The 14,819-nt window shown below is 41.4% G+C and overlaps 1 protein-coding gene across 11 annotated transcripts in view; it reads right to left on the bottom strand.

Annotated features, from left to right (window-relative positions):
* NFAT5 (nuclear factor of activated T cells 5) overlaps positions 1-14,819 on the bottom strand; it is a 141,115-nt gene that overhangs the window by 8,787 nt on the left and 117,509 nt on the right. For 8 of the 11 annotated variants that reach the window (XM_031002553.3, XM_031002555.3, XM_055366295.2 and 5 more), the window contains 4 exons: positions 10,603-10,686; positions 4,804-4,952; positions 1,657-4,144; positions 519-762 (listed from right to left, as the gene is read on the bottom strand). In XM_031002553.3, coding sequence (XP_030858413.2) covers positions 527-762; positions 1,657-4,144; positions 4,804-4,952; positions 10,603-10,686 — 2,957 coding nt within the window. In that variant the 3' untranslated portion in view covers positions 519-526. The remainder of the gene's footprint in view (positions 1-518; positions 763-1,656; positions 4,145-4,803; positions 4,953-10,602; positions 10,687-14,819) is intronic. The other 3 variants (XM_055366291.2, XM_031002554.3, XM_063699687.1) reach the window with 1 other exon arrangement.

The raw sequence follows: 14,819 nt of genomic DNA, 5'->3' as shown, positions 1-14,819 counted from the left end.
CTGGGAGGATCTTTTTTACCCTTGGGGACACCAAATAAACTGCATGTTGTGAGCCAGACTTTTGACTATGACCCTATCATATGAGGTTAGGTGTGGAATTTTCCACTTGAGATGTCATGTCAGCGCTCAAAAAGATTCGGATTTCAGAGCATTTTGGATTTTGGATTTTTGGATTAGGGATGTTTGGTCTGTATTTTTTTTTTTTTTTTGTATTTTTTAGTAGAGACGGGGTTTCACCATGTTAGCCAGGATGGTCTCGATCGCCTGACCTCATGATCCGCCCACCTTGGCCTCTCAAAGTGCTGGGATTACAGGCATGAGCCACCGCGCCTGGCCTGGTCTGTATTAACTATATGACCATAAGCTATCATTCAGAATAATTTTATTCAGAGTAAAAAAGTATCACCTTGTGAGAAAGCCACATTTTAAAAGATTAGAACTACTATTACTTAACCTAAATCTGTTAAGAATAATAAAATCTGATGCTTTTCAATAAGAAGCCAAAATGCAATACTTACATATCCAGTTAAAAGGAGCCAGTCAAGTTGTTCCCTTGGTTTTGCAATGAAACAAGCAAATCAATCTTTTCGATGTTCTGGTTGGTGTTTATAGAGGATGCCAGTGGAGAATTCTCTGGCATTTGCTGAGAAAGAAGTGTTGTCACAGGTGGCTGGCCCTCGTTTTGTGGTTGGCCTGGTTGACTTATGGCCATCAACTGATCTGGCAATGTAGCTGGTCCAGAGGTTAAAAGCTGACTACAGTCTGCAGAGACATTGAAAACAGAAGCTTAAAAGCTGACTACAGTCTGCAGAAACATTAAAAATAGAAGCTATCTGATTAGTAAAGATTCATGAAAAGATATTTATTAGTTGTTGGGGAAAATTCATTACTGCATTCTCCTTGTATATTACTAAAAGTTAGGCACCTGATAGATAGTCCAAGAAAAACGTTTTCACAGACTGGCACTGGAATTCATCTTAGGTTTCCTTTAAGCAGTCTAAAAATACAACTTTGCTTAAATATCAAAAGTCCTATATAAATTCCTTGGTATATAAACATTAAAGATGAGTTTCTACCTCCTTAGAAACTACTTACTTCAACTGGGTAAGGTATTATCTGTCATTCTGACTTCGTTTTCCTTTTAAGTTTATAGCTTAAAATGGCAAACACACATTTTTATACATTGCCATATTTAATCCTCCCCAAATCCATGTAAAGTATGTAATATTATCACCATTTTAAATGAGAGAATTGAGACCCATAAAAGCCAAATAACTTGTACAAGATCTGATATTCTATAGGTGATAGAGTTCTAACTACAATCTGTACTCTTAAAACAACTGTACAGGACAGGTGTGGTGGCTCACGCCTGTAATCCCAGCACTTTGGGAGGCCAAGGCCAGCGGATCACTTGAGGTCAAAAATTCAACACCAGCCTGGCCAACATGGTGAAACCCCGCCTCTAACAAAAATACAAAAATTAGCCGGGCGTGGTTGTGCACACCTGTAATCCCAGCTGCTTGGGAGGCTGAGGCAGGAGAATCACCTGAACCTGGGAGGCAGAGGGTGCAGTGAGCCGAGATCGCACCACTGCACTCTGCTTCCTTCTAATAATAATAACGACCAATTAAGTAATGAAAAATTAGAGTTTCTTACTATTTTGAATGCCAAATAAGAACATTCCTGATGTCTGCTGAGATGAGCCAGGAGAATTCTGCAGTTGGTTCATTGTGCCTCCTGCTGTGTTGTGAAATAAAGTAGCCTGTGATTGAGGCGAAGATGTGGCTCCTTGAATTCCAGGCATGTTGTTCTGAGGGGAATAAAGAGGAGACTGTTGCATATCTTGTTGATTTATACTGGTCTGCAAGGCAGACATGGATGCTGGAGATAAGAAGAGTGTTACTTGCTGCTCTTGAGGACTAGGTGACCCTTGTACCAACTGAATCTGAGGAGAGCTATGGAACAAGGGGGTCTGTGATGATTCCGACTGGGTAGGACCTGGGTTCTGAAGTGAGGAAACTGTGGACTGACTCTGAAATTGCATGGGCTGTTGCTCTTGATTCATTGGGGCCATGTTACTTTGTTGGTGAAAAATTGACTGGTTCTGTTGCTCCTGATTAGCCATTGGATTTTGATTTGGGTTGAATATCATGTTTGGTGGTGGTTGCTTTGGAGACGCCATTGTAGCCATGGTATTCTGATTACTGAATAAAATGCTCTGTTGTTGTTGTTGCTGCTGTTGCTGCTGCTGTTGCTGCTGCTGCTGCTGTTCCTGGGATGGAGAGTTACTCTGCATGGCAACTATTGAGTGCTGTGACTGGAACATGGTTCCTTGTTGGCTTTGAGGCATTGGATTAGGTGGAAGGGAGCCCAGGGCCACCTGAGGCTGAAATAAACCCTGCTGCGGGGGTTGTGCCTGTTCTTGGGAAAGCATAGGGGTCTGGATGTGTGATATTGGAGCTTGCTGTTGGAAAGCAGCTTGTTGTTCACTGTTTGATGTTGACTGAAGTGGAGAAATTGAGTTCGGTGCTGCAAAAAATGCTTCTTGGGCTACTGTGTTAGTCTGAAGATTATTCATGGGACTCTGGGAAAGAAATATGTTGGTTGACTGCTGGTCTTGAGGAACTGAAGAGCCCTGTAACACAGCAATGGTACTTTGAGAGTGAAACATTGGAGGCTGCATTTGTTCAGAGGAGGTTGTAGAAGTCTGACTGTGGACAATAGGATTTGGACTATGAAAGAGAGAACCTTGAGTTTCCTGGGAAAGGTTCTGAGCATCGGCAATAGGATTTTGAGGATGAAAAAGTTGGGCCTGTGAATGAGACGACTGCTGCAAAAAATTTCCAGATTGAAGTGACATCATCTCATTCCCTTGCTGGAATAAACCATTACCTTGTTGTTGGGTACCACTATTCTGAACACTCATCATACTTTTTGTGGATGAAAAAAGGTTAACTTGAGGTTGATTGTCCCCACTATGTTGCATTTGGACCATGGTCTGAAAGACACTGTTCTGAATCTGTTTTGCTTGGGTTCCAGTTTCTTCTCTATCTCCTGAACTTGATGTCTGAAACATGGTAGTGCCAGGGGTTGCAACCTGCTGTGTGGTAGTTGTAGAAGTTTCATTTCCAGAAACTGCAGGAGGAGAAGAAAACAATTCACACTGCATTTGCATATCCTCATTGGTAGACAATGCACTCATCATGTGAGAAGTCTGCTGGTAAACTGGCGATTGCTGAAGGTTTCCATTTGCTGAAGCAGTTGAAGGGAATAACTCTGACTGAATCTGGGCAGCTGCCTGGCAGATACTCTGTTGCATCTCCATCACCATTGCGGCTGAAGATTCCATCACTTGCTGTTGCTGCTGCTGCTGCTGTTGATTAGATAACGTGTTTTCAGACTGTGGATGAACACTTTCAGCTCTTCCAGGTAATAAATTATCTGGTCTGGTATGGACTGTTGGCTCTGTTGAGGAAAACATTCCAGGGCTTACACCACTCTGAATTTGACTGACTTGTTGAAAAATATCTGCACTAAGCTGCTCTTGAACATTCTCATTACCATCTGGAGCAGAAAATAAAACTGAAGATAACTGCTGCTGTGCCTCTAAAACTTGTTGGACCAAGTCAACACTTCCACTGCTGCCACTAGCAGTACTGCCTGTAAAACTCCCTGCTTGCAGGTGCTGAATAGTATTCTGAAGCTGACTCACACTATTTGGTGATGGAAAAATATTTGATGAAATCTGCTGCTGTAAAGTCTGTGCTTGTTCTTGTAGTGGTGACTGCTGCTGTTGTTGTGACGCCTCAGTCAGTTGTGACAAATTAACCACTGTGCCATCTGACTGTAATACCTCTCTAGACTGAGTTTCTCTTGTCTGAAACTGTGTAGCCTGCTGCAATAGTGCATCGCTGTTGGGCAGCTGACTAGAAGCAGAAACTGCTGGAAAAGTACCAGGCTGTGAGATGTCCTGGGTTTGAATAGTTGTCAGGGTCTCTGGGTTGTATGCCTTGGGCTGAATCTGCTGCTGTTTTTCATTTTCAGAAGGTAGGTGGGAAGATGATGGTGATGAAAAAGAGCCATTTCCTGCTATGTTTGAGATGTTTTCTAATGTTTGCTGAGTTGATCCAACAGACTTTGTAGTCTAAAAAATAAAAATCCCCAAATATTATGAATATATAAACATTAAACAAGTTTGTAACATACATCAAAAATCACTATTGCTCTAAAAATATATGCAGGACCAGCTTTCCACTCTATATTATTATCATTTAGAAAACAGGTACAGGACTACAATTCTCCATAACATGATGTCTCATTTTCCTTGGGATATATTTTTTAAAAGTACGACAAGCAAAGATAGTCAAACAAGGAAGTAGAATAATCGGCTATTGATATGCTTAGCTGAATTAAGGGTAATCAGAACACATTAATTTTATGGTTCATGAAGAGCAGGTATCAAAATATCTCAATTTTGTGGCTCCTCAGTAACATTACAGGGGATAAGACAAGTAAAAAAAAGAAACAGAAAGTTATGGGAAAAGACTGGGAAAAAAATAAAAACATCTCTAATTCTGAAAATGCTAAAATTAGTACTTTCATCAATATCTCATACAACATATTAATTCCTCCCTTGTATATTGGAAGTCACTATGTGGGCAATTTTGCTGAAGTATAAAGCATTCCCTCTTTACAGCAAAATTCATTAAGTGCATCCAAAGTAAAAATATGATAAAAAAATAGGAAAAGTAAAAGACAGCAATTTTTATATAGGAGGTTTGTGCACTAGTCAATACAGCTTACCTTAAAAATAGTGGAAGATCTTTTTTCTGCTGTTACTTCCATTGGAGTAACATCTTCACTCTTAATCATACTGCTTGGTATGAGTGGAGTTATCAGGGCATTAGGGATAATATTTACCTTATCTAAATTACATCCAGTAGTTTTCATTGCTGCATACACACACACAAAAAGAAAAGTTTAAAATCACAAAATTTACCAACTATTTCATTCTAAAATTTGTTGATTATTAGCCATGATTTAAATGTCTATTTTTTTGATGCTACAATGGTAGCATGAGATACAAAACTGGTATATTAAGATATATCTTCCCTTTTATGAAGCGCATTGGCTGGGGGACCTCTGGAATGGGCCTGGAACTATAGCTTAAATATTAATGATAAGCTTAAGCAGTTCAATTACCAAGCTATATTCCCCAAGACCGTTCCAAGTGCCTTGAATCATACTACCCAACCTGACCAGAGTATATTATAGGATACAGCTTAAAAATCTCCAGGAGGATAAAGCTACTCAATTACAAACTACACTCTCCTCTTAGCATTTAGCTATCTGACAATATAAAGTCTCAGAACTTCTTAAGGACTATGAGATTGTCAGAGCACTTCTTTCTTAAACTAAGTTCAAGCTTCTCATTAGAAAATACCACCCAGTGATTAATAAATTTTGCTTTTCTAAATTAAAAGAAAACTAAATTAATTAGAAAACTTGAATATGACAAGTTGCCACATGGACACAATTCTCTTTTAGACTGGACTTTAAACATCTTTTTTTTTTTTTTTTTCCAGAAATAAGGGCTATTTTAGGTTTACAAACCAAATTTCCCAAGCAAAATGAAAAATTATTTCCCACCTCCTACTACCTCCATTTTCAGGAGTAGTTAGTTCTAGATTTATACCTAGAGGCAACATATAGCAAGATTCTACCACTTCACTGTATCTACCTTTCCCCCTTGACTGCTTTTCTTTCTTCTTTTTTGTCTACTTGAGTCCGCAGGGCACTCAGTGGTACCTACTGCTATTGCTAATGACAGTCTTCTGAGTTGAGCACATAGCCAAATCCTGATTTAAAAGTTTACTACCACTTGGAAGCTCTATGGAAAGAGTCTTCAGAAAGCATAGCTGTTAAATTTCTTAATTTGATATCGAGAAGAAATCCTGGCTATAAAGAAGCTTTTAAAATGGCACATGGTCTATAAGTTGGATCGCTCCCTTCATAAATTTTTGTTGTTGCTGTCAGTCAATATGCTGCTGAAAGGCCAAGTGTGGTGGCTCATGCCTGTAATCCCAGCACTTTGGGAGGCCAAGGCAGGTGGCTCACTTGAGGCCAGCAGTTCGAGACCAGCCTGGCCAAAATGGTGAAACTCTGTCTCTACTAAAAATACAAAAATTAGCAGGGCATGGTGGCACATGCCTGTAAATCCCAGCTACTTGGGAGGCTGAGGCACAAGAATTGCTTGAATCCAGGAGGAGGAGGTTGCAGTGAGCTGAGATCGCTCTACTGTACTGCAGGCTGGGCAACAGAGCAAGACTGTCTCAAAATCTGCTGAAAGTAAATATTTTCATCTAAAAATATTTGCAATTTTCTTGTCTTACTTCAACTTGCCTCACAGCCATTTGACTAAAAACCTAATTCCTATGAAAACTGATTATTTTGACAGCGGGGAAAGTGCTCATTTAACTTTTGACATTCCATGTTTTATTATTCTACCTAAGTAGTTTGAGAAATGAATCATTTATTCATGAGTTCTTTGGACCTATCTTCACCTAAATTCTAATACCAATACCATTCCCCTAACAACCAGATTTTTATTTTATTTTATCTTATTTGAGACAGGGTCTCTCTCTGTTGGTGGGAGTGCAGTGGTACAATCAGGCCTCAATGCAACCTCCACCTCCTGGGCTCAGGCAATCCTCCCACCTCAGCCCCATAAGTAGCTGGGACTACAGGCACACACCACCATGCCTGACTAATTTTTAAAATTTTTTTGTAGAGACAAGAGTCTCATTACGTTGCCTAGGCTGGTCTTGAACTCCTGAGCTCAAGTGATCCTCCCTACTAGGCCGCCCAAAGTGCTGGGATTATAGGCGTGAGCCACCACACTCGGCCTACAACCTAATTTTGACTGAGACAAAACTTCAGATCATGCACAGGGCAGGCATTTAAAAGTAATCTAAGAATATCCCATAGAACATTTTGAAAAACCATTAGTGTTAAGTTGATCCTGTAATAGTCAACTACTATTCTTGCTTTTGAATTCCATTAGATCATGAGCTCTGTGAAGGCAGATGTTGTTATCACCTGTTGCACAGTAGGTAATCAACAAATGTTTGCTGAATGAATGAAGAAAATAATCTTACTTTAGCTTTATCACTGTCAATTTAGTTTGTTGTGGATTGTTCGGTTAATCCTATAAAAATAAAAATATGGGCCAGGTGCATTGGCTCATGCCTGTAATCCCAGCAATTTGGGAGGCAGAGGTGGGTGGACCACGAGGTCAGGAGTTCGCCAGCCTGACCAACATGGTGAAACCCCGTCTCTACTAAAAATACAAAAAAAGTAAAAATAAAAAAAAGCCAGGCATGGTAGAGGGCACCTGTTACCTCAGCCTCTGGAACCCAGGAGGTGGAGGTCGGAGGTTGCAGTAAGCCGAGACCACGCCACTGCACTCCAGCGTGGGCAACAAAGCAAGACTCCATCTCAAATAATAATAATAATAAATAAAAATAAAAATGTACAGTCTGTATTTTTTGTTTTTAAAAATATTCATTCATTCATTTACTCATTCATTCAATTAGAGACAGGGTCTCACTCTGTTACCCAGGCTGGAGTGAGTACCTGCAGCCTCAAACTCCTGGGTTCAAGTGATCCTCCCACCTCAGTCTCCTGAGTAGTTGGGATTATAGGCACTAGCCACTGTACCTGGCTTATATTTTTATTAATAGTATTTTTGATCTAAAAATGTCCATGTTTACAGACAAGATTATATTATAATTCAATTAGAAATTACATATAAATAAATATATCACCTATACAGTTACTGCTTAACAGATCTACAATTTTTCTTAAAATGTATTTAGATAGTAATGCTTATTATCTTCTCCCCCTTTCTGGAAAGTGAGACTAGGTAGAGAAAGTTGAGCAAGAGTCTTTTACCTATCCTCAGGTGACCACTGACAAGTATGTCTACTGGTAAAGACAAACAGTAAAAGGACATTTAGTCTAATGCTCATGCAAAGACACAAGTCTTTCTACGGCTATATGCGCAAAGGTCACAAAGGTTAATTTTATTTATGTTCCAATCCTTTTTTTTTTTTTTTTTCAGAGTCTTGCTCTATTGCCCAAGCTGGAGTGCAGTGGCTCAATCTGGGCTCACTACAACCTTCGCCTCCTGGATTCAAGCGATTCTCCTGTCTCAGCCTCCCAACTAGCTAGGATTACAGGCACACACGACCATGCCCAGCTAATTTTTTTATTTTTAGTAGAGACAGGGTTTTGCCATGTTGGCCAGGTAGGTCTCAAACTCCTGACCTCAGGTGATCCATTGGCTTGGCCTCCCAAAGTGCTGGGATTACAGGTGTGAGTCACCGCATCTGGCCTTGTTCCAATTTTATTTAAGTCTAGTCCCACCAAAAACAGTCCAAAATGTCTCCAGGACAGACATTAAGTTTGTCAGATATGTTCCATCTTGTTAATTTAATAATAATCTTCTAGTCAACTTCAATTTAGTAGTACATTATAAATGAAAATATCAGATTAATTTTTTTCTCCTCCTCACTAAGAATTAATTTGCTCTAAGAACATCAAGCTGGTGTCAATGCATTACAATCCAACACTTGCATTTTTTCTCAAGTAATCTCTATTTACCAAACAATTTCTCATATGTGATTTATATATATTTTTTTGAGGTGGAGTTTTACTGTGTCACCCAGGCTGAAGTGCAGTGGCATGATCTTGGCTCACTGCAATCCCCGCCTCCCGGGTTCAAGCAATTCTTCTGCCCAATCTCCCAAGCAGCTGGGATTACAGGCACGCACCACCATGCCCAGCTAAATTTTGTATTTTTAGTAGAGATGAGGTTTCACCATGTTGGCCAGGCTGGTCTCAAACTCCTGACCTCAGGTGATCCAATCACCTCAGCCCCACAAAGTGCTGGAATTATAGGTGTGAGCCACCATGCCCAGCCTGATTTAAATTTTTTATCAAAAAAGTATATAAACCAACCAAATTTCTACTTTGTTTTGTTTTTGAGAATCTTGTTCCTTTGCCCATGCTGGAGTGCAGTGGTACGATCACAGCTCAATGCAGCTTCGACCTCTTCAGATCAAGCAATCCTTCTACCTCAGTCTCATGAATAGCTAGGATGATAAGTGCATGCCACCATGCCCGGTTAATGTTTTTAATTTTTTTTTTTTTTTTTTTGAGACCGAGTCCAGCTCTGCTGCCCAGGCTGGAGAGCAGTGGCACAATCTCGGCTCACTGCAACCTCCATCTCCCAGGTTCAAGTGATTCTCTTGCCTCAGCCTCCAGAGTAGCTGGGATTACAGGCACACATCACCATGCCAGGCTAATTTTTTTTGTATTTTTAGTAGAGATGGGGTTTCGCTATGTTGACCAGGCTGGTCTCCAACTCCTGACCTCAGATGATCTGCCAAGCTCAGCCTCCCAAAGTGTTGAGATTAAAGGCATGAGCCACCGCGCCTGGCCTATTTTTCTTTCTTTCTTTTTTTTTTTTTTTTGGAGATAGGAGTTTTGCTCTTGTTGCCCAGACTGGAGTGCAGTGGCACGATCTCGGCTCACCGCAACCTCTGCTTCCTGAGTTCAAGCGATTCTTCTGCCTCAGCTTCCCAAGTAGCTGGGATTACAGGCATGCACCACCATGCCTGGCTAATTTTGTATTTTTAGTAGAGAATGGGTTTCTCCATATTGGTCACTCTGGTCTTGAATGCCTGACCTCAGGTTATCCGCCCACCTTGGCCTCCCAAAGTGCTTGGATTACAGGCGTGAGCCACTGCGCCTGGCCTGTTTTAATTTTTTTGTAGAGACAAGAAATCTTCTCACTGTGCTGCCCATATCTGTTCAGCAATAACTACAGATGATGCATTTAATTATTAGCCAATGGATATTTATCGTCTCAAATTTCTGGACTCAAGTAATCTTCCTACCTTGGCCTCCGAAAGTGCTGGGACTATAGGTGTGACCCACCGTGCCTGGCCTTATTTCACCTTTTTTTTTTTTTTAAGACAGGGTCTCGCTCTGTTGCCCAGGCTGGAGTACAGTGGCATGACCTTGGCTCACTGCAACCTCTGCCTCCCAGATTAAAGAGATTCTCCTGACTCAGCCTCCCGAGCAGCTGGGACTATGGGCACCTGCCACCACCCCTGGCTAATTTTTGTATTTTCAGTAGAGACAGGGTTTCACCATGTTGGCCAGGCAGGTCTTGAAGTCCTGACCTCAAATGATATACCTGACTCGGCCTCCCAAAGTGCTGGCATTACAGGCATGAACCACTGTGCCCAGCCTCATATACTTTTAATATTGGGGAATTAAAAAAAAAAACAAAACTCCTCCACTCCAATATACTTAAAAATATATATATATATATAAACATATTCAGCAAGAAAAATATCAAATTGGAAAACAAGTCTCTACATTTAGTAAAGTTAAACACATATTTATTTTACAATATGGAAGATACCCTGCAAAGTACTGTAAGTACCTAAGAGAAAACAAAATAGTAAGGTATGCTAGAGAAAACATACAGGAGCACCCAATTACGATTTTTGAGAAGAATTTACTTGGTACCTTTCATGGCCTCTTCAAAAGAGCAAGGTCTTGCTGGACTAGATATTTCCTTCTTCACATTTACATTCAAAGCACCAGCTGCTGCTATTAAAAAAAAGATTAATGTATTTATCTACATTTACTCATCCTAAAAACCTTATATCTTAAATTCTTTAATTAGAATATCTTGTCACAAAGTATCATTTAATTATTTGTTTAGCAGAAATTCTAGTTGAGGTAAATTTCTATCCTCTAAATTCTCCAATCTCCAAGTGGGCGGAGCATGTGATCACTTAGCAAAACAAAACCAGGCCATGTGTAGTGGCTCACGTCTGTAATCCCAGCACTTTGGGAAGCCAAGGCGGGTGATCACTTGAGGTCAGGAGTTCAAGACCAGCCTGACCAACATGGTGAAACCCCATCTTTTTTTTTTGTGACAGAGTCTCGCTCTGTTGCCCAGGCTGGAGCGCAGTGGCGCGATCTTGGCTCACTGCAACCTCCGCCTCCTGGGTTCAAGCAATTCTCTGCCTCAGCCTCCTGAGTAGCTGGGATTACAGGCGCCCGCCACCACTCCCAGCTAATTTTTTTGTATTTTTAGTAGAGACAGGGTTTCACCATCTTGGCCAGGCTGGTCTTGAACTCCTGACCTCGTGATCCACCCACCTTGGCCTCCCAAAGTGCTGGGATTACAGGTGTGAGCCACCGTGCCCAGCCAATTTTTTTTTTTTTTTTTGAGGCAGTCTCACTAGGTCGCCCAGGAGGAGTGCAGTGGTATGATCTTGGCTCACTGCAACCTCCACCTCCCAAGTTCAAGTGATTCTCCTGCCTCAGCCTCTTGAGTAGCTGCGATTTCAGGTGCACACCACCATGCCAGGCTATTTATTTATTTATTTATTTGAGACGGAGTTTTGCTCTTGTTACCCAGGCTGGAGTGCAATGGCGCAGTCTTGGCTCACTGCAACCTCCACCTCCCGGGTTTAAGGGATTCTCGTGCCTCAGCCTCTCAAGTAGCTGGGACTACAGGCGCATACCACCATACCTGGGTAATTTTTGTATTTTCAGTACAGATGGGGTTTCACCATGTTGGCCAGGCTGGTCTCAAACTCCTGACCTCAGGTGATCTGCCCACCTTGGCTTCCCAAAGTGCTGGGATTACAGGCGTGAGCCACCGCACTGGCTGCCAGGCTAATTTTTGTATTTTTAGTAGAGATGGGGTTTCACCGTGCTGGCCAAGATGATCTCAAACTTTTGACTTTAAGTGATCTGCCCGCCTTGGCCTCCCAAAGTGCTGGGATTACAGGCTTGAGTGCCCAGCCTACTATAACAAATTTAAACTATAAATTTAATGGGCCTAAGAATATAAATCAGTTCTAAAAAATAAAGTTTAATAAATTACAAATAAATTGGTTCTTGCTTCAAATGATTATATATTTTATTTGAATATATATATATATTTTTTTCCTTTGAGACAGGGTCTGGGGCTCTGTCACCCAGGGTGAAGTGCAGTGGCGTGATAACGGCTCACTGCAACTTCCACCTCCCAAGCTCAAGCCATCACCCACCTCAGCCTCCTGAGTAGCTGGAACTACAGGCACACGCCACCACGCCAGTCTAATTTTTATATTTTTGGTAGAAATGGTGTTTCGCCATGTTGCCCAGGTTGGTCTCAAACTGCTGAGCACAAGCAATCTGCCCACCTCAGACGCCCAAACTGCTGGGATTACAGGCATGAACCACCGTGCTTGGCCTTAATTTCTACTTTTCTTTTCTCTTCTTTTTTTTCTTTTGAGACGGAGTTTCGCTCTTGTTGCCCAGGCTGGAGTGCAGTGGCGCGATCTCAGCTCACTGCAACCTCCGCCTCCTGGGTTCAAGCAATTCTCCTGCCTTAGCCTCCCCAGTAGCTGGGATTACAGGCATGCCCCACCGCACCCTGCTAATTTTGTATTTTTAGTAGAGATGGGGTTTCTTCACGTTGGTCAGGCTGGTCTCTAACTTCTGACCTCAGGTGATCTGCCCACCTCGGTCTCCCAAAGTGCTGGGATTCCATGCGTGAGCCACCACACCCAGCCAATTTCTATTTTTCGATATATTTATTTCATATTTTCTAACATGTCAAATGATAGTTATAACAAAAATAAAGAGAGAAATCTGTACACATCTCCTGAGAATGAAGTTAAATAATTTATCTTAGTATGCTTCACAGTAGGTCCAACAAATGATTTATAGGCAACTGAATGGAAAAAAACACACATATTTATGCATGACATTAATTCTAGTAACAATAGATTTAAAAATATAAACTAATCCTTGAAAAAAATCTAAATTTCTACTTTTAAATCATGTTATGAGTTATTTTTAAATTCTTATTATTTTTTTTTTGAGACAGGGTCTTGCTGTGTTGTCCAGGCTGGAGTACATTGGCATGATCACGGCTTACTGCAGCCTCAATCTCTCAGGCTCAAGCGATCTCTCACCTCAGCCTCCCAAGTAGCTGGGACTACAGGTGCATGCCACCATGCTCAGCTTAGTATTATTTTTTCTTTGTAGGGATGGGGGTGGGGGGTCTCACTATATCGCCCAGGCTGGTCTCAAACTCCCAGGCTCAAGTGATCCTCTTGCCTTGGCCTCCCTGAAGCGTCAGGACCACAAATGTGAGCCACCTCACCCAGCCAGTAATTTCTTTTTAGAAAAAAAAAAGATGTTAAATATTACATCCCCATTTCTTATAGAAATCACCACTGTGGAGTTACAGCAAATAATATCTAGTGTGATTTTTGTGTCTGAATAGGCTGAAGTAAAAAAAAAAAAAATTAAGATGTTTTAATGGCTAAGCAAAGCTTCAGAGACTATCAATAATACAAAGGTTTTATGACTCTGAAAAGTATCTAAGTGCCTGAGAGAATACACATTTTGATTTGGGGCAGTATGGCCCCACTGGGTGTTAGAAGGTCTGTACCTGGAAGAATGTGTGGAACCAGGATATGTTCACTTGAGCCTTTGCCTTGACCCTACCTTTAGACCATGTAACAGGCACCCAGGATCCCTAGATTTTCTTTTCTTTCTTTTTTTTTTTTAGATGGAGTCTTGCTCTGTTGCCCAGGCTGGAGTACAGTGGCGTGATCTCAGCTTACTGCAAGCTCTGCCTCCCAGGTTCATGCCATTCTCCTGCCTCAGCCTCCTGAGTAGCTGGGACTACAAGCACTTGCCACCACGCCTGGCTAATTTTTTGTATTTTTTAGTAGAGACGGGGTTTCACTGTGTTAGCCAGGATGGTCTCGATCTCCTGACCTCGTGATCTGCCCGCCTCGGCCTCCCAAAGTGCTGGGATTACAGGCGTGAGCCACCGTGCCCGGCCAATCCCTAGATTTTCTGTACAACTATCCTAGATTTTGTGAGCACTCTTAGGCATATTAGGTGGAAACACTGATTAAGGTATCAAAGGCTTCCAAGTATAGGATGGAGCCAAAAAGTGGCAAAAGAAGGGTAGCAGGCAGGGATGTTCTCTCCTCATGCTACCATAGCCCAGCTTAGAACTCAAAGCAGTTTGAAAATTCTAAATTCAAATTTAGCCTTTCAGGTTGTTATGAGGGTATTTTGGTCAAAATAAGATAGGAGGTATTTCACTTAATGATTTGTTAGTTTTATTTATAACTTTTAAGTATTTCAACAAATAGTATTAACAGTCACCACTTCTACTCCAACCTGTAAATATTAGGATGGACCTTGTTTTGGCTGCTATAATAATACACTATCGAGTAATCAAATATTTAACAACAGTCCCTAAATGAATCACAACAGCTATTAGTTTGTCATACTGAGATAGGCCAAATTCTCTGTGCCCAAGTTTTCCTGAAATCATATTCTCTCTCATGGCTTCCAAGACACTTCTCATGGACACTTGAAAAGATTATCACATTTCATAAAATACAAAAAAGTACAATTGTGGCTCATGCCTGTAATCCCAACACTTTGGGAGGCTGAGGCGGGCGGATCACTTGAGGTCAGGAGTTAGAGACCAGCCTGGCCAGCATGGTGAAACCCCGTCTCTACTAAAAATACAAAAATTAGCCAGGTGTGGTGGCAGGCACCTGTAGTCCCAGCTACTTCGGAGGCTGTGGCAGGAGAATTGCCTGAACCTGGGAGGTGGAGGTTGCAGTGAGCCGAGATCACGCCATTGCACTCCAGCCTGGGTGACAGAGCAAGATTTCATCTCAAAAAAACAAAACAAAACAAAAACA

Source organism: Gorilla gorilla, chromosome 18, assembly GCF_029281585.2.
Source record: "Gorilla gorilla gorilla isolate KB3781 chromosome 18, NHGRI_mGorGor1-v2.1_pri, whole genome shotgun sequence".
Taxonomy (NCBI): domain Eukaryota; kingdom Metazoa; phylum Chordata; class Mammalia; order Primates; family Hominidae; genus Gorilla; species Gorilla gorilla.
Note: the sequence above shows the minus strand (reverse complement) of the source record. Positions and strands in the feature narration are given on the sequence as shown.